The sequence below is a fragment of the Enoplosus armatus genome, chromosome 3, assembly GCF_043641665.1.
Source record: "Enoplosus armatus isolate fEnoArm2 chromosome 3, fEnoArm2.hap1, whole genome shotgun sequence".
NCBI lineage: Eukaryota > Metazoa > Chordata > Actinopteri > Centrarchiformes > Enoplosidae > Enoplosus > Enoplosus armatus.
In genome coordinates, this window is record NC_092182.1 from 19,942,146 (window position 1) to 19,961,688 (window position 19,543).

Sequence of the window (19,543 nt, forward strand, 5' to 3'; positions counted from 1 at the left end):
GTTATATGAAAGGAAAATTTTAAAAAGGGACAAGGAAAAAGTTGCATGAACAACCTAATTTGAAAAAGGCATGTTTGAGCAGGCTACTTAAAAAGGGATCCTCTTGTCAGGATGTACATACTCAATCTGTGTCAGTCGTGGTCAGGAGAAGATTGAATGTTAACTGAACAAGTGGAGAAGAATTGTGAACGATCGTGCTGGAAGATATAAACTTGAACGAGGACTGTCAGACTTTCACAAATGTTTAAAACTCAGCTGATAGCTTAATTATGACCGTTACAAAAGTGGAAGACAGAAGGCCAAAATGACAAAATAATGATAGATATTCAAGGTCTTAAAATTTGGGGACAGAGTTTTACAACAAAAGTACTGGTTGATCACTAATTACAATAATGTGATAAATATCTGCCTGGTTAGGATGATTCATGGAATGTGTGACGAGGCACGGGGCTGTCGAGTTCACTTGTGTAATTGCAGGCGTGTTTGGTAACCAGTAACACTCTCAGTTCACTGCGTACTTCAGTCTGCGCTTCACATGGCTTAGAAACATGCTACACATTCAAAGTCTCAATGTATGTTTGTCTAAGCCAAGATTTCGCTGGAAATGTTTAACGTTATAGTTTTTTATGAAGGGTGCAATTGTGAAGCAAGTCGCGTTTGTACAAAATTATTTTCCTTACTGCACCAGGGCTTTGTTGACATCGATAAACCAGAATACAATGTAAAGTACAATGGCCACTTCTTGTTTACTGTCAACATCTCTTCAGTATGAGCTGACTAGTCTGAAGACATGTATTGTAAATATAGACAACCAGTTACAGAGTATACTGCATATATTGTTTAAGATTTAAAACTGATGTAATAGGTCAGTGAACTGAATGTGCCAGTGAGATTATACACATGTTTTTGAGTGTGCACAAGGCTTTAACGTGGGATTATTATAAGTTTGTTTTAACACTCTTAAAACATTAAGCACTTATTATGCCTGTATACCCCGGGAACCAGCAGGTTCAAAGATTTCCTGCCGAACACTTTAAAGAACCTGATGTAATTTGAAAGTCGATGATGTACTGTGTGAAAAATTAAGTTCATTTGAAGAAATAAGATATCGGTTCACATTGTGTCCAGAAAATTCTCGGTGTATTCTGTAATTCCCACCACTTTTTTTTTCACACACACATACACAAACCAAGTGGTTACGGATTGGGGATTACCAATTGCGGACTTGTCTTAAGGGATAAACTACAGGGATAAAGCCTTTCTCTGACCAGCCTCTGGGTTAAGACAGAAGAATAACCAGAAAGGGAAAGGGAAGAGGACGGATAACTTGTGGAGATCCATCACTTCTCAAGAAAACGAAAAGGTAGGATAATATAGTTTTGATATAATTATCTCTCTCGCCATTGAATTACAACAAAGTACTTTCTCTTTCTTTCATGTTCTTAGTCTGATGTTTTTTACTGACTAAACTTTGTAATACTGGTAATGACCACAATTTCCTGTTGCGAAAGTGAAATTTAATCCACCAAATAACAAAAACTTAGAGCAAACAGTAATTGAGGTTTCAAGTTTGATTAGCTTTGCCTGATCAAATTATATTGACTAATATAAATACTTGAAGTATTCTGTTATATTTCTCTGTGCATATTAACTAGTGTTGTGACACTAAATTGAATTTTCTTAACCTGAGTTGTAATTTTACAGGGTCATTTTTGTTTTAATTAATGTTATCATGCCTACAGCAACAGTATGAGTCGGCAGGCAATTTCGATATCATGGATAACAGGACCCATCGAAGTATCTTTTCTTTTGTTTTTCTCCCTAATAAGCCAGAAAACTAATTGGTTTTCAGCAATGAGCAGCTTAAGCAGCTCCGTCACGGGCATTATATTTATGCTTCAATACAATGCACCCCTCCTTCCTCAGGTCTCCCTCCCTCACAAATGCCTTTCTTTCTTCCATAAGAGTATTAACCAAAGATTTCTCATGTGCCCAAAGCAGTTCTGTATTACAAGCACCTCTACTAAGGCCCTCAGTGAACAAATTCATTGTATCCCATAGTTACCAAAAAGGCTCAATAAACCAGGGCAATGCTTCAATAACAACTAAAATATTATGAAATCGAGCAGGGATTTGGTTATGGGGATTCCTGAAATAAGTACATATTTCTACTTTCCATTTCATTCCTGAGAAATCGGATTTGGCCGTTTGCCATGTCAATACCTGTAACATTTGCTCAACATGTTTTTTCAGCAAGTCCTTCAGGTGACCCAAAACCCTCTTCTAATCCTGGAAGCAGTATGGATACCCAGTTTGTCTACGACCTTTTAGGGTAAGAAATACCAATGCTTGGGCAATAATTTGGCAGCTGTAGCCTGACCTTTGAACTTCTAAGCATACGCATCTAAAATATTTTCTAAAAGCCAAATCCCTGCCTTCCTCCCTCATGTCTTTCAGGGAAAATGCTTGGTTGTACATCAGCGCTACCTTCATGGTGTTGTGGATTATCGTGTGGCTGTACAGAGACAGCTTGGAGATTGAGGACATCACTGACAAGTACGTCTTTGTGACCGGATGCGACTCGGGGTTTGGAAACCTGCTGTGTAAGAAGCTCGATCGTAAAGGCTTCCGCGTGCTGGCTGGCTGTCTCACAGAAAAGGGAGCTGATGACCTGAAGAGGGTGGCAGGGCCTTATTTGAAAACAGTCCTGCTGGATGTGACCAGTCAGGACAGCATCCAGAAAGCCATGGAGTGGACCAAGAAGGAGGTCGGCGATAAGGGTGAGAGATGATGTTGTATTTTTTTTTTTTAATGACTCTGTTAATCAAATTTCAGAAGGCAGATCTCGAACACAAAATATGTTCGTCCACATTTTGTCTTTCATTTCCATTGTAGGACTTTGGGGTGTTGTAAACAACGCTGGACGCTCATTACCCATGGGCCCTTCAGAGTGGATGAGAGTGGAGGATTTCCACAGCACACTGAAAGTCAACATGAATGGAGTGATTGCCATGACGATGACTTTCCTGCCCCTCATCAAAAAGGCTCGCGGCCGTATCGTAAATGTAGCATCAGTGCTGGGCAGGGTGGCTGCAAACGGTGGTGGATACTGCATCTCCAAGTTTGCAGTGGAGTCTTTCTCTGACTGCCTCAGGTAACACGGCCTCATCAGCATGAGATAAGGGAGTTCTGTAACAACCTGCAGGCTTTATTAAACACAAAGAAAGTATTTTGTGGAGCCAGTTAGTCTTTTTCTCTCCTTTCCAAGGATCTATATTCTAATATAAGGACAATAGCACACATTCAGGGCTATAAAACACATTCCATCCAACAAACCACAGTAACAAACACAAACACAGGCAGTCAAATATTGGCTGATGAGAGCAGAGAGGGAAGAATATTGGTATTTCTCACTGCTTCTCAATGATTTAATTTAGCTGTTCTTACCATAAACTAATTACTGTTACTGTTGTTTATTTACTAGATATACTATTGTGTTTTCATTTCTTACAATCAAGCTACTGAGCTCATGTATACTAAAAAAAGGTTCATGCAAAAGGTTGCAACTGGATTCACAAACCTGTTCCAAGCTCTATGAACTGTCACGTAAGCTGCTATTCTATATCAAATTTATGTTTTCAGGAGAGATATAAACTACTTTGGAGTCAATGTGTGCATCATTGAGCCAGGGTTTTTCAAGACTGCAGTGACGAGCCTCGACCCCCTCGAGAGGGAGCTGCACCGCCTGTGGAACCAGCTTAGCCCTGAAGTACAAGCCAGCTATGGAGACAAGTACCTTGATAAGTGTAAGTAGACATAATGCAAACTATGAGTAATCATCACGTCACTGGTTTATTTGAAATGTGACACAGAAATACTGTTTTTGTTTCATGTTTGTGATTTTGATCACATTTACAATCTCTACAAAAGCCAATTGAAATACACATTTTAAGTGTCAAACAAAAATATAATTTATATACTGGAAATTGTAAATAATAATAAAATAAAAATAAAAATGTCCCCCTGTTTAGCAATGAATGCCAAAATTTCACTCAATACACAATACATACAAAATGTCTTTTCATTGATCCTCATCTTCAGACATCAAGGTCCAGCGTTTGATCATGAATGCGATCTGCGACTCTGACCTCACCAAGGTGACCAGCTGCATGGAGCACGCTCTGACCGCTGCCCACCCACGCGCAAGATACAGCGCCGGCTGGGATGCCAAGCTTATCTGGATCCCCCTCTCTTACATGCCTTCCTGTGTAGTTGATATTGGGCTGAAGCTGGTGCTGCCTCGTCCTTCAAAGAGCGTGTAACTCATGATGCCTTTGAAGGAATGTCTTCAAAGTTATCAGCCTTTTTATGTCATTTTGAAGCAATACGGAAGTTGACTTTAAGAAATTAATCTTTTGCCTTCAAAAATACCCATATTCCTTATCTACATTGGCCATACAATGATCTGATGTTGCAGTTATCATATTTATATGTGCATAATCTGCCATGTAAAATATTTTTTTTCTTATCTAATGTCTAATGCTGAGACATTTAGACAATATGAAAGAAAACAATGAAACTGTATTGTATAATTTACTGTTTAATTATTGTGTTGTTTATTAACAATATGCTGTTATTTATGGCCCTTGATTTGGATGTGGTTGAACATCAGAGGCTAAATAAACAGAATTTTAATATCAAGAAACAGTATTTCTCTGCATTATTGTGGACACAAATAAAAGAAGTTACTAAAAGCTCTACCATGAAAAAATGTTTACATTCTGGGTTACAACAATGTGCAGCCACATCATGATGGTTTCTAAATAGCCTTGTTGAATGCGAACATATGCATATATGAAAACGTGCACATGTAGGTCATTTTCATGTTTTGATTGCGTTGCTCCAGTATGAATAAGGATATTTTGTTGTTATGTTCATACAGAAACTCGCGCTGAAAGCCAGAAACACTAGAACAAGCCACAAAATGTGCTTCACCAGCATTCAGATCAGTCTGCCTGCTCATAGTTAACATGAGTTTATATTGTGCAACACTGAAATCCACTGACTGGAAATTAACAGGTGGTGCTAAAACTTGACATAAGGTTATGAAAAAACACAACACACTACACACAAGAGAGCATTATTCTCCAAACAGTATAATATTATGAAAAACCAAGTGAAAAGCCGTGTACTGTATATGAATAGCACATGGTATTTGTCCCACTCTACTCTGCACGCTGAGATTATACAAGCATAAATAATCTGTAGAATATCTAGATTTTTCTGGCTAATAACATTTTTTGTCGTTTTAATAATATCTTTCGTATTTTATGGTGTGTAAGATGTTCAAATATAAGCCGTCACAACTGATCTTTCTGTTCACATACATTTAATTCACTTTTATTTGCCCTGATAACATTTTCCGTCGCTTAGACAGTTCATTTTATCAGTTCAGTTAGTTATCAGTTAAGCGATTGACAGGATGTACTGAACAGGTTCAGCTGGTGGTGACCATAATAATAAACAGAAGATTGTTGGCGGATCATGTGCTGTTACACAACAGGTCAAAGGCTTCCTCAGACTTAATGAATCTCCATGAAGAGGTAGTGACAGCTGGGGGGTTATGTTATGATTTTAACATAGCTAAATTAGGTGCAGGCCACTCTGATACTGTTTCATTCATAATACTGAATTATGTGGTAATAAAATGTTAGGTTTATCCAGTACAGACGTGTCGTGGCAGACAACTATTCCCAAAACACATTTGTAGCTCCTGATTGGCTACTGTATCTGTCAGTTAGGTGAGGTGTTGTGCCTGTAGTTTATCATAGACTCCCTGCTGCATTCAAGTGCTCCTCGTAAAGTTTTCTTTATTCTTTGGTCAGGTTTGGTCATTAATAACGAAAGTGTCTAGTAACCAAACTTTTATTTTGGCTTCATCATTTAAGTAATGTAGTGTAGAGTTACTTTATATATATTGGAGTGCATACATATTATGCATATCATTGATTAGCATAACAATATACAATATAGTTATTATAACAATATAACAATACAAGCTATATCGTGTCGGTTAGGTTTGGCGAAAAAAAACCGTTAATGAGTCGAAAAGCCAAAATTCCCGACGACACCTGAAGGCAGCAAAACTTCCCCCTGTGTTTTGAAAGTCAGTGACCTCGCAGCAAGAACCGCCAGCGTTACCTCCCGTATTCTTCACTGTCAGTCCAACTATCAGAGCCATGAACTGTCTGAGAGCGCTGCGTCTGTCAAACTCTGCGCAACTGATCGTGAAAAACACAGAAGCGGCGAAGAAGGTTTTCATCATCCAGCCAGCAGCATGTTGTCTGAGCACCAAGTCACCAACGGCGTCCCAGCGACGACCGCCTGCGCATTTGGATCATTTCCATCCCAAAATGTAAGTGCCAACACGTCCCTGCTGGTGGGGATCCTCTCACACCGTTAAACAAGTTTGATCTGGATTATATTTTGTTTGGATATCACATATATTTGCAGTTTGCAACCGTGGTGGTGGAAGTATTCAGATCCTTTAAGTAAAAGTATTAATACCACAGTGTAAAAATACTCTAGCCCTGCATTGAAAGTGTTACTTGAGGAAAAGTATGTAAGTATAATGAGGAAAATGTACTTTTATTTAATACTTAAGTATATAAGATAAAGGTACAATGTAGAAATATCTAAACAAAAACACATGTTTCATAATTATAATAAATTAAATAATTCAAATGCAGGAAATGCTCACAACCATAAAATGTTTCTTTTTTGGGGAGTTTAATCTAGAACAAAGCATCATGGTTTTTGAGACTTTCATGTGTTTTTTATGCAAAGAAATACATCTTAAAGTTACTAAAGCTTTCTAAGAAATGTAGGGGAGTAAAAAATACAATATTTACCTCTGGAGTTGAAGTATAAAGTGGCATGAAAAGAAAATATTTATATTTAATATTTACATTAGTAAATGTACTTAGTTACATTCCAGCACTGCATGTCAAAATATAGAAATAGTTATACTGTATATTAAGGACACGGGATGTACAGAGTAAATAATGAACATTTACTACTGCAAACGTGGTCATATCAGGCCAAGCGTCAGTTAGTAGCATGTGTCAGCTATAAATGAGGCAATCAGCACTTTTAGAGTTTTTAAAGCAACATGAGACAGAGCTTCAAAGAGAGCAAATCTCCTGTATACAATAAAACAACCCCATAAAGATAAAAAGAACCTGCAGAATTATTAGATATAGGATGTCAAGAGGACAATCACATATACAAAAGGAATACAGTCTTTTTCTGTCATACTGACAGACAAAGTTCTTGATCTTGTTGTTTCTTGAGAGAAGAACGATGGCTTTCCTGTTTTCAAGAGTTTCCTCTTCACTTCATCAGGAGTGTCCACTCAAAGCCCCCCAGCTCTGGAGTGGAAGACATGCTTTTCTACACCATCACGGAGGGAAAAGAGCAAGTTCCCATTTCATACTTTACCTCAGTAAGTAGCTAAAGAAACACTCCCCAACCCCCAAAACAAGTATCTATCTTTCTATCTATCTATCTATCGTCATTATGTTTTCATCTGCTCCATTGTTGTGTGCAGGCCCTGAAGAAAACTGGCCTCCACCCCTCAGACCCTCGTCTGAAGGACTGCATGGAGAAGCTTCGACAGGCTGTGAAGGAATCTGTGGGCGAGGTGATGATGGACAGAGACCTTTTCCACAGGTGAGACAGTGGAGGAGTGCTGAGGACTGAATCAAATGATCAGCTAATTAGTAATCTAATAAACAATATTAGAGAACTAGAAAGTATGTAGGTGCAGATTTTAACATTTGATTTTTTCCTTATACCTGTAGTCTCGCCATCCAGACAGTTCTGCTGTGGTTTGCTGAGGGTGTTACTGGCTCTGCCTCACCCCAATGCAGTGGAGCTCTGTGGTGTTCATCATCTTACAAACTGGGCCCTTTTATACTGGGAAATACATTTTATGTAATTCACAATAGCAGATTTGTTTTTTTACTTTGATCGTCACAAACCAAATGCTGCTGGGCTTCACTCTGTTGGGATGATCTACAGCCAGTGTCTCCAGACTTAAGGTGAACTGTCTCTTTGAGCACAGTGTGCAGCAAGTCCAGTTATGTCTTCATCCTGAGCGCCACACACATTATACATTATATTTTCAGTACAATAGTTGGGAGTTTTTTTTAGCCAGCAGTAAAATCCTAAACACAATGCTATAGCACAGTGCTGTGGTTTTATTTTCTGTGTGTGCTTCGTCAAAAAGCCCACAAATCAAGGATTTCCCATTTTTTATATAAACTGATGGATCAGCAGGGACACAACCTTTGGGCAACTTTAATGAGCAACAGTTCTCAAGAATTATGGATTTAATCACATAGTTGGCAGGAAATATAACACCACATGTGTCTCACTTTTTTGCCTGTTCCTGGGAGTGTCAATGGCAAACGGTCTTGAATCTCAACACTGGCTGTCTGATAGTGTTTTGTTTTCCGTTCACCACCCAGTGCAGGCATGAGACCAAACTATTTTTAGTCTGACCTTCCAGTAACAATCCATTGTAATGAAGGATTTGTTGTATATAGACATGGCTGTCTCTCTGCCCCTGTCTTCAACACGTACTTTACGTTTCTGATTATTTATGACACGTTTAAGAATAATGTGGTCAACGTGGAGGATGTGGAGGAAGTCAGAACTGCGGTATGATGAACACATTTATGATGCAATGCAATGTAATTAATACTTTTGTGAATGTTTTACATTAACATTTTAGTTGAGACTGACTGAAAGGTCTTGATTCAATTCTGTGGTAGTTTTTAAGGTTGTAGTTTGTGGTGGGCTTTAATTAGATTATAATACTGCAGAGGGGTCATGCCATTAACCCCCAACCCCCCATGTATATGATGGGAGGATAGGTTGTATAATATAATGCGATTCAATACAGAAATTACTTAAGATTATTAGGTATTAACTAATTTCACCTGAATAATTTCAAGGAAAACAGTCATTTCTTGGACCTGCACTTAATCTGGTATTTACCTTTTAATGAATAATAGCAAAAAGATAATAATAGCAAAAAACATTTTCTTAGCACAGTGGTCTCTTTTGGTTAATGTATAGCTAGCCAAAACAAGTCATTAATCGTTCTTGTTAACATTATAAGCTAACATGTATGCATATACAGTCCTAAATTGTACTTCATGTGGTGAAATAGTCCTTTTAAATTGGTTAGTCAAAAACCTGGAGGTGTGAGAGTCAGCGTTATGGACTGTGTGTTAGGACATATCAGCTTTATTTACTGTCATGATGATCCAGGCAAAGGCCTGTTGCTCAGACTGAGCACTAGCAGCTGCTGCTCTGCACTCACACCAGCACATACACACTCTCTCTCTCTCTCTCTCTCTCACACACACACACACACACACACGTACTATGTTACAGTTTTTTTAAAATTGGTAACACAACCCCTGTACTGAGTGCACTTTTTCAAAGCTCTTTTCATTTTTGTAATTCTACGAGACCAAACTGAAACTAAAGTATTTCCAGTAATGCAATACAAAACTCTACATATTCACTATACATACTTGTATAGGATAGCTACAGCTATAGAAATGTAACAGTGCTAGTCAACCCTGCCTTCTGCATGTTCTCATCAACATCACACCTTATGTCCTCTCTTGTAACTCACCTGGGAAATAATCTTTTTGAATGCCTGGTCCCTCCCTGCCAATCTTCTGCAAATATGTCCAGACATTTAGTATTCATTGCGTCCAAGAGGGACATCTGATCATGTGGCTGGTGGTCGTAAACTTTTCACCTCCATGAGGTTGCAGTATCCTCTATGGGGCTGAGGAATGGAGAGTAAAGTGGAAGGGAAAGTGACACCATCCTGGGATGGCCTGTAAACCACTCTCTGGAGGAGATGGTGAAGCACCACATTGTCCCATACAGTTACAAAGCCTTTGGGATTCTGCCTCACTTGCCCCCTTTCTTTCATTGAGGTCATCAAGGATTGATGCTCAGTGTCTCAACTAGGAGTTCATGTTTTTTAATTTTTTCATTTTTAATTTTTTAATTAAAAAATAATTGTATTTTATTTTATTCATGCAGTTGCAGAATGTAGCAAATTGCAGTCTAATTTACAGTAATTCTGTGTTGTCTTAACAGTTTTGACAATAGTACGTAACATGTACGTAACAAACGTGCAAAATGCAGTGGAAATACACTGAGATTTGGTGGTGGTCGAGTTTGAGTGAGAAAACAGTTCATGAATGTGGTCATTGAATGCATTTTGTGTCAAAGCAATGAAAAGTCCACATTGACTTCTGCTATGCTAAAGAGTTTTGAAAAAGTAAACTCAGTATTGAGAAATGTGAGTTACCAATTGTAAAGAAAAAAACTCATAATATCAAAGAAAGTGTTTCATTTACAGTAAGTGCTCCTGAGTACCTCTTCGTTATGTTGTTTTTCTTTCAGGTGTGTCGGTGGAAACATCGTCCTGCTGATCCAGGCCTTCAGAAAGAAATTTATCATCCCTGAGTTTGACGTGTTTGCACAAAAGATAAATGAAATCTACAACAGAGTGCAAAACCAAAGTGATGGGAAGGTAGGCATGTGTGTGTTTGTTTCTTCCTTTTTGTACAGAAATGGAAAAGTCATTCTATAATTTCTAGGTCTTGTGAAGCTTTTGAGTGAATAACACAAGAAGTTTAGAAATGTATTGCGTAACAATGTTGTTTAAGCCGTGCACACATGTGGTTACTGATTTTTATAGCTGTTTCACATATTGTGATATTTATATGATATAGTCAAGAAGAATCTACAGTTAAAAATATTGAAATCATCATGCTGCTCTCCCAGTATTAGCATGCATGAGATTTAACACTGCAGATGTTTGGAATTATGATGCTCCTCATATGGACTCCTCCTTACTCCATCTCTCTGCTGCAGTACCTTTAGTAAGAGTCACACTGATTGGACTCTTGTGTATTCTGGCTTTAGGTTGCAGACTACATCCCCCAGCTGGCCAAGTTCAGCCCAGAACTGTGGGGTGTGTCTTTGTGCACAGTGGATGGCCAGAGGTAAGAATTACAGATTTGTGACTCGACAAAAACAGCCTCACCACAAGGTCCATTTAGTAGGTATTGTAGTGCCGTTGATTATAACACATGACCTTCCTCAGTAGATGGAGTTTTTTGAATTCTAGATATTCAAATGAAACATTTCCTGAGCACTTTAAAGACTTCACGTCCTTGCTGGCTTGAGATCGTTTTGATTTGACTGATGCTGAGGAAGACCGTGTGAGATGATCGAAAGCTCCAGAACAACTACTGATGCTTGCTATTAATGAACTTGTTTTTCTTCTTGCAATATCTTGTGATGTTGATAACAGTGAGACTGGAAACATTATTTTCCACATTCTCTGGGTCTTAGATGTCTATTCTGTCTCCTTCCTCCAGGCACTCGGTAGGTGACACCAAGCAGCCGTTCTGCCTGCAGTCCTGTGTGAAGCCCCTGCAGTACGCCATCGCCGTCCATGAGGCGGGAACAGAGAAGGTCCACCGTTATGTCGGCATGGAGCCCAGTGGACTCAAGTTCAACATGCTCTCGCTTGATGACGAAGGTGTGTGAGGCCTCAACGCTGTCCTGCTTACATCGCCCGGTGTGAGGGAATGACTCTTCTTGAGATAGCTATATGATTTACTGACTGCATCGGTGTTACTCACTGGATGGATTCACGTCTTCCTTCAGCTGAAACTGAGAATCATTTCATCATATTTTCACCACATGATGTCTTTTTAAAAGCTTTTGTTTTTGCTACCAAACAAGCATAAAAATGTAGCTGTGGTCTGAGGCTCAAAATATAAATCGTACATCAGAAATCAATCATTTTCTCTTGCTGTGGATATTGTAAAGGTCAGGCCTCTTCTCTCTCTCTCTTTCACATTTATAGTTACATAATAATGCCAGCTCTAGAGCTTGGTTGGTTAATCGATTCGTCGATAATAGAAGCGTAATCTGCAACTATTTTTACAATCAGTTGCAGCTTTTGAAGTGAGTTATTAGTTCGATTAGAAGTCTGATATGTGTTGAACTAGATAATAAAGACAGTTAACTAGATTGACTCATTGATTAAAGAGCTCAAACACCCCTTGAACAAATGTGTCATTTAGTATAGAATTTAGTATAGAACTCTTCAACATTGTGTCTTATCTCTTTGTCCTTTCTCCCCAGATAAACCCCACAACCCCATGGTGAACGCTGGAGCCATAGTGATCAGCTCTCTTATCAAGGTAAACAGATGGACATGAACATAGCCTGGTGTGTGATCGTTGAGTCAGCACACACAGTAAATCACTCTCCTGTTAGTAAAAAGTCTAAAAACTGTTACTTGTACTTTGGAGTCACACGAGCGTTCGATTGTGTTTCCATTTTTTATGTTCAGAAAGTGACAGGATTCCCACTGGTCATGGAGTTTGTGGAGTATCATTACATTTTGTTGGACTCGACACATGAAAGTCAGTCATTGATTGTAGAAGGCCAAATGATTTAAACATACTAAAATGTTTTCTGCTGATTGTTGCATACATATGTATTGAACAAATGAGTCGATTATTGTATTTCTTTTGTAACTTTAAAAACGCATTTCTCATTACAAGAGCTGCGCCAAGTATTCAAACTGATTCTGCTAAAATATTCATCTTGTTTTTGTTTTTATATAAAATCCCTGAGTTATGCTAAATAATGAAGTGCCACCAGCCCCATATGGCCCCCGTAATGTGCAGTATGTTCTAGTTTGGAGGCTGCGGGTTGTTGACTGAGTCTGTTGATGTGATCCTGAACTTCATGACAAAGCCTGGGGGAAATGTCCTAAAGCAGCAGTAACAAGTTATTAATGTATCAAAACATCATTATGTATGAAATATTTTGAGAAATCCTTTCTTACTGACTGAATAGTTGACTGAACAGTGGTATGTTTTTTTTGTCTGTTGTCCTGTATTGTGAGATACTCCCTTAACTCTACCTGAGCGCTGGGGTTTATGATTACTGTCTATCTTTCCTCTTGCTGTACCAGCTAATAATAGGACTCTAAATTATGCAATCAGTGATACATTCATGTATTGTTGCACATTGTGTAATGAGTAGTACGGAAGTCATTTTCAGTGTTCATGACTACGTGAATGGCTATTAGTGTGGCAATTACAATCAACAAGCAAATTACTCTCTTTGTTTTCAGCCTCGTTCAAATAAGGCAGAGAAGTTTGACTATGTAAGTAGGATGCCTCCTCTCTGTTTCTTCATGAATATGAATATCTCAGTCGTCTCAAATACGCCGCAGTACACATGCAATTTTGTTTTTTTGTTCACCAAGGTTATGGAGTTTGTGAAAAAGATGGCTGGCCAAGAGTATGTTGGGTTCAGCAATGCCACGTGAGTGTACTGTTAAATACATTTGAGGTATTTTATGTTAACATATCTTCGTTTATCACATCTACATTGGGAGACCGTGTTAGGCAAATTGCCTGTCCACTGGCCTATTGCATTATTGATGTTTCAGTATTGACCCCTTCTGCCTCTCTGTCTCAGGTTCCAGTCAGAAAAAGAAACCGGCGACAGAAATTTTGCCATTGGATACTACATGAAAGAGAAGAAGGTCAGTCACAGAATGCTGAAATATGCAGGATTATTAAAGCCTTTTATATTCTGTTGCATCTGTTTGAGATAAAACTTAATGTTTACATACCTGTCCAACTGAGTGTTTTGCATTCACATGTCTGTTTTTATGACATGAGATATCGATATGCAACAAACTATTACTGTATTTTCATTTTGCGATTAATCTGCCAACTGTCTTTATTAATTGATTAATCGTTTAATCTATAAAACATCAGAAACGGTGAAAACTGTTATTTTAAAGTGGAGCAATCTTCCGTCATTCGCCATCGTCAGTTTGAAAGGGTTTCGTGAGCACAATTATCTCTAGACTCAGAATGCAATTTAATCTTTTCAAAACTGTTATAGTAAAATATCAAAAACATCCCTCCATCCGTTTTTGCTACCGTCATCAGTTTGCTAGACCAACAATCTTTGAGGCCAACTGAAATTCCTTCTCCGTGGCCTCTTCATGCAGCTCCCACACCCCTCTGTGTATTGCCACTTTATCATATTAGAGGGGTTATGCATGACCTTTTGACCCTGGGATCCGTGTCGTTGAGGGCAATAGCAAGAAAAACTGATCCCATCTGAGGGGCCAAACTACATTTGGCATTGGCCAAGGAATCATAGTATATCTGAACGCTGCTAGGTAAGCATACTTCAATCAAATAGTCATGATGATCATATTTCATTCAACAGTGTTTTCCTCCGGGAGCAGAAATGATTGATGCGCTGGATTTCTACTTCCAGGTAAACTGCTCTGCCAGTCATGAAGAATCATGAAACAGCCTTTTGTTGTTCTTGTGCTGCCTGATATTGATTTAGCTGTAATGAAAATAGTTTCAATAGTTTTGACCATGAGTGGATTCTGTTTTGGTGTCAGCTTTGCTCCATTGAGGTGACCTGCGAATCAGGAAGCATCATGGCTGCCACTCTGGCCAACGGAGGGATCTGTCCTATCACAGGCGAGCGTGTCCTGAGTGCAGAGGCGGTGCGAAATACTTTGAGTCTCATGCACTCATGTGGCATGTACGACTTCTCTGGCCAGATGGCCTTTCATGTAAGTAACACGAGGGAGTGACTGTGCCATCTCACCGCCCCGCTGACAACAGAAATAAAAAAGATGAATCAGTGTTCAGTGGGATGACTTAGCCTACGCTGTGAAGAACAGGCCTGCTTAGACCTGAAACAAATCCCACATCCAGCCTCTTGCTCTCGTCTCCCAGGTGGGCCTGCCTGCCAAATCCGGGGTGTCCGGTACAGTACTGCTGGTGATCCCCAACGTCATGGGAGTGATGTGTTGGTCTCCTCCACTGGACAGAGTTGGAAACAGTGTCCGGGGAATACACTTCTGTCAGGCAAGACCAAGAGCTACAGTTTGTCTTTTGTTTCTGGTGAAGGAGGAAATGCTTAGATAAGACCACTATGTGCATCAAATCATTCTGATGGCATATGTCTTTGTCATTGCTGTCTGCTAAAGTGTCTTTCTTTATATTGCCACCAGATGGCGCCAAAGTCAGAAATGTTCAAATCTGACACGTAGTGGCTTTAATCAATAAAGACCTGCTTAGTTTCACAGATAAATTGACTCTTAAAACAATGGACACCTAAAAGTTTAGGCTCAAACAATCAATATCATCAAGTTGTAAACTCTGTAGCTGCCTTACAGAGAACAAACTGTGGAAGATGCTGATTTTACATCCCAGTGACTTCATAGGTTTGAATTTTCTGTTAAACCGTTGTTGTTTGTCCTGTTCTGATAAAGACCTTGTTTTGTTCACATTATAGTTTTCCATGTCTTAAAATATTTAGATAATGCATGAGTCCTCCAGCTTTTTCCTCTAACTATCATACTGTATATTATCATCCTCAGGAGCTTGTGTCGCTCTTCAATTTCCACAATTATGACAACTTGAGGCACTTTGTAAAGAAGCAGGACCCTCGCAGACAGGATGGAGACGACAGGGTTTGTTGCTTTGTTAGTTTGTTCTTCCCGGTGTGTTTAATGTGTTTGTGCCTCTGTTGTTAATGTGACCTCCCTGTATTTGCAGAACAAGTCTGTTTTCAGTTTGATGTTCGCCGCCTACAGTGGAGATGTGTCAGCCCTGAGAAGGTACATTACCAGCAAACCTGATCATTGTTTGTGCCATGCTGTATAAGAGATGGCCTTCAGCATGTTAACACCAGGCCTGGGTACTGAAAAATGTACAGATGGGTGACAAATGCAATGAAAAAGAAACATAAAGTGTCTTAGTACAGTGCACAGCTTCAATGCAGCTTGCCATAGATTTGAACACTATTTTTCCAAAATATATTCCCTCATTTGATGTCTTGGTGATGGTTATACAGAGCGCTGTCAAACACTCTGGTCCAAAATCTCCAACAGGTGTTCAGTTTGGTTGAGATGTGATGATGACAAATGTTGCACAACAATGACTTTTTGAAAAGTTATTTTTTTATATCTCTTTGTGAAGTAGAATTATTACATTTCTCAAATGTAAAAGGTAATTTCTGTATTTGTTTCTGTCTAATAAACAAAATGTGTCTACATAACTAAAAATAACTCTTCATACTGGTACTTACATGTTGATTCGTTAAAATACGTATTGTAGTTCTATATTTATTTTACTCTGTTGATTATTTTTCATTTAATGTGTCAAACAGAAGTCTTGTTGAACAGTACTGTTATGTATTCCTGCAGGTTTTCTCTCTCATCCATGGACATGGACCTGAAGGACTATGATTCTCGAACAGCGCTACATATCGCTGCAGCAGAGGGTGAGCTCCCCACGATCTGTCCGTTTGTGGTCCTGATTATTTATTGAATGAGCAACACTAAATCTGTTTGGCAAACTATAAAGCAGTCAGGCAGCAAGTCTGTGAGACCACTGGGCAAAAATAAACATTCTAGCACAAAAGCATCCTCAGCTCTCAAAGGTCAAAGAAGGCCTTAAAAAGCAGAAAAATATGAACTCCAATAAAACATGAGAGAATGACAGAAAATATAACGAAATAAAATATCGAATATAACTTTTCACAACAGTCACAAACTACTTAAAGGCCCTGCTGTATACACCATGATACACAGGGGTTTTCACTTCACTTTTCACTGATTAGACCTCTTCTCAGGACTGTGTGGGCGTGTATATTTGTTGCTGTTCATGAATTCATGATTTATTGTTTCAGCGTAGCTCCCCCCACAGAGCAGAGATCTAATTCACCAGAATAAGTGAAAACTGATGTGGGGTGTTCAGGGCCTTCAGCTAAGTGTGTAACTGTGTGTTATTAAAGCTGAAATTTTCTTTGGTTGGAGACACTGTTAACTCTGCAGGGAAATGTTGAGTGGCTTGTCAGGTCACACTTGTCCCATTCTGTCCCGGTTGATGGAACAGGTGTGATATGTGTGACATTTCACTCTGCTAGATTGCTGGATCCCAGCAATGATGAGGAGAGACAGCATAACAAGTCCGTCACCACATGCTCGCTGTGGCTCTAAGATGACAGCATGTAGAAAATTACAGATTTCAGCTTTAAAATACTTGACACACCATCACGAGAGCATCTTTATCACATACCCACTTCAATTAAACTTAGTTGAAAGGATAATTGTGTTTTGTTGGCGTTGTATGATGACACTTACACCCTGTTAATCATTCAGTCACTCAGTAGTTCTGTATAAAAAAGTTTTTCTACTCCAAACTTTTCATCTCAATGTGTCATCTGGCAAAAAAGATTAGAGATTTTGTGTTTATGTGTGACTGACACCGAAAAATTATTTGTTTTGACACTCACAGCAGTAATTAGTGTTGCATTAGTTTTCTCTTCATTTGTTTTTGTGATTAACTGTAGAGGCATAGCACCTTTGGCTCACACTATACAAATGAATCAGCTCACAGATTCTTACAGAGCACCATATGGTCGATTATTTGTTGTGGTCTAAGTTTATTCACAGCACGGATTTAATGCTCCGCTGCAGCGTCTTCAACAGTAACATTTTTCAAAAAGAGCCTTGTAAGCAAGTCATTTGTTTCCAAGGTAAAGATGAGAGTAATAGCTGTTTTCTTCCAAATGAGGCAGAGCTTTGCACTCCTAAATCTGATTCTTAGTTGGCTTGTGACTGACGGGAATAATCGTACATCAGTTTGTTTTTTTCCATGTAGTTTGTATTTTTAACTATTAGATACATTTGTAAATCGTGAAGAGCTGGCTAGTTTGTGGCGGTTTGATTTTTGGGGGTATGTAGCTGTTGCTTTGCTTTTTGACACCAAAGTGAAAACAGTGTTTTCTGAGTTATCAGGAAAAAGATTGTCTCTATTCACTTCTCCCTGATGGGAAACTATAAACTCTTGTCTTTCCTGTTTAATCTCAGGTCACATAGAAGTAGTGAAGTTCCTCACTGAAACCTGCAAAGTTGATCCATTTGTAGAAGACAGGTGAGATCAGCATCACGTCTGTCTTTTTATCCTTAAGCTTTGAATTTCTTCACTGCTCCACGTGATCACAATAACTTTGTTTTTTGTTGTTTTCAGATAGAATCGATAAAGTAGTTTCCTATCCCTATTTTGCTGAGCATTACTGATATTTAGATGCTTCTTCTTCTTTCCCGTCTGTCTCCTGAGAATGTGATTTCTAATCTTAGTGGGACCACACAGAGTAGGTATTTAAAGTGACTTAAAGGATAATTCCGGTATATTTCAACCTGGCGTATTTGAATCCATAATTGAATACTTAAACATGCGCAGCTGAAAATTCTCCTCCATAATTTAATCTGCTGATTTCTCTCTTCATCTGTACCTTTACTCATTGCTGCTGCAGGTGGGGGAACCTGCCCATCGATGATGCCATGCAGTTCGGACATGAAGAGATGGTGAAGTTGCTGAAAGACTACCAGCAGGTCTGCAGGCAGCAGGAAACACAGCACACTGAGGCTGAGCATTCCCCGAAGCTGGACACCATCGAGGGCATGGTGTGACGTCTTTAAATAGAGTCTTCAAACTGTAACACGTCAGGACATTTGTGCAATCTGTCAAGGTTTGAAATATGAAGGTCCATTTGTAGCACATAAAATGAGTGCCAAACAAAGAACCGAAAACGGCTATATAATCACAAATTAACTATGCAAACTGCAGGAAAGGAAAATGGAATATAAAGTAGACAAGAAAATACAATAGGCAGAGTAAACATAATAAGCAGGCCGACAGAATTCAACATTTGCAGGTTTGTGTAAACAATAACATATGCTGCGAACAGACTCTGTAGACTGTGCTGCTGGAATATATCATCAGCCTGGACACAATGTTCATTTTTTGGTAAGATTCAATATGTAGCAGAGGGTCTCGGTATTGTTGAGGAGGGATTTGATAAACTCAAAAGATGGATATTTATACTGATAAAGCTTCTCATTACTTACAACAGTACAGTTTTACTGTTATCTGATTTTATTATTGTGCCTTGTTGAAACCTTTTTAAATATGTAAAACTATCTGGTAAGTTTGGATGCAGAATCTCAAGTTTGGCTTATTGTAAAAGGGAGACAAGGGAAGGAATTGTACATGATCCCAATAAACTTCGGATATATTGTATATATTATGTTCTTCAGCTGTAAATAGGTACACTGGATTCCTGATAAATACATTAATAAACACAGTGTCATAACATTTATGCACATTTTAACTCTGCATAAACAATTCCAAAGAGTTTTATTATGTGAAATATTTTGACTTTGAAGTCATCCATTAAACATTTTATTTATCTGCCACCCATAGTGTCATTTTGTTTTGATTTTATTAGGGTACTCAATGCTTCATGCAGTTTGTTATTAGATATTAAGCAGCATGTACTAAATCAGCTTAATGTAGGAATA

The 19,543-nt window shown here is 38.7% G+C and overlaps 2 protein-coding genes across 2 annotated transcripts; both read left to right on the plus strand.

The window, feature by feature from the left end:
* Positions 1-2,267: 2,267 nt before the first annotated feature.
* On the plus strand, positions 2,268-4,322 carry rdh5 (retinol dehydrogenase 5 (11-cis/9-cis)). The gene is made up of 5 exons (XM_070902651.1): positions 2,268-2,332; positions 2,458-2,780; positions 2,896-3,154; positions 3,643-3,806; positions 4,102-4,322. Exons 1-5 carry the CDS (start codon positions 2,301-2,303, stop codon positions 4,320-4,322), a joined length of 999 nt encoding a protein of 332 aa, XP_070758752.1. The 5' UTR covers positions 2,268-2,300.
* A 1,917-nt stretch (positions 4,323-6,239) lies between these two features.
* Positions 6,240-19,320, plus strand: gls2b (glutaminase 2b (liver, mitochondrial)). The gene is made up of 18 exons (XM_070903085.1): positions 6,240-6,415; positions 7,405-7,504; positions 7,610-7,731; positions 10,501-10,630; positions 11,026-11,105; positions 11,484-11,647; positions 12,259-12,317; positions 13,262-13,294; positions 13,397-13,455; positions 13,612-13,678; positions 14,380-14,430; positions 14,564-14,740; positions 14,907-15,038; positions 15,554-15,646; positions 15,732-15,793; positions 16,382-16,458; positions 18,050-18,113; positions 18,496-19,320. Exons 1-18 carry the CDS (start codon positions 6,240-6,242, stop codon positions 18,650-18,652), a joined length of 1,803 nt encoding a protein of 600 aa, XP_070759186.1. The 3' UTR covers positions 18,653-19,320.
* Positions 19,321-19,543: the final 223 nt, after the last annotated feature.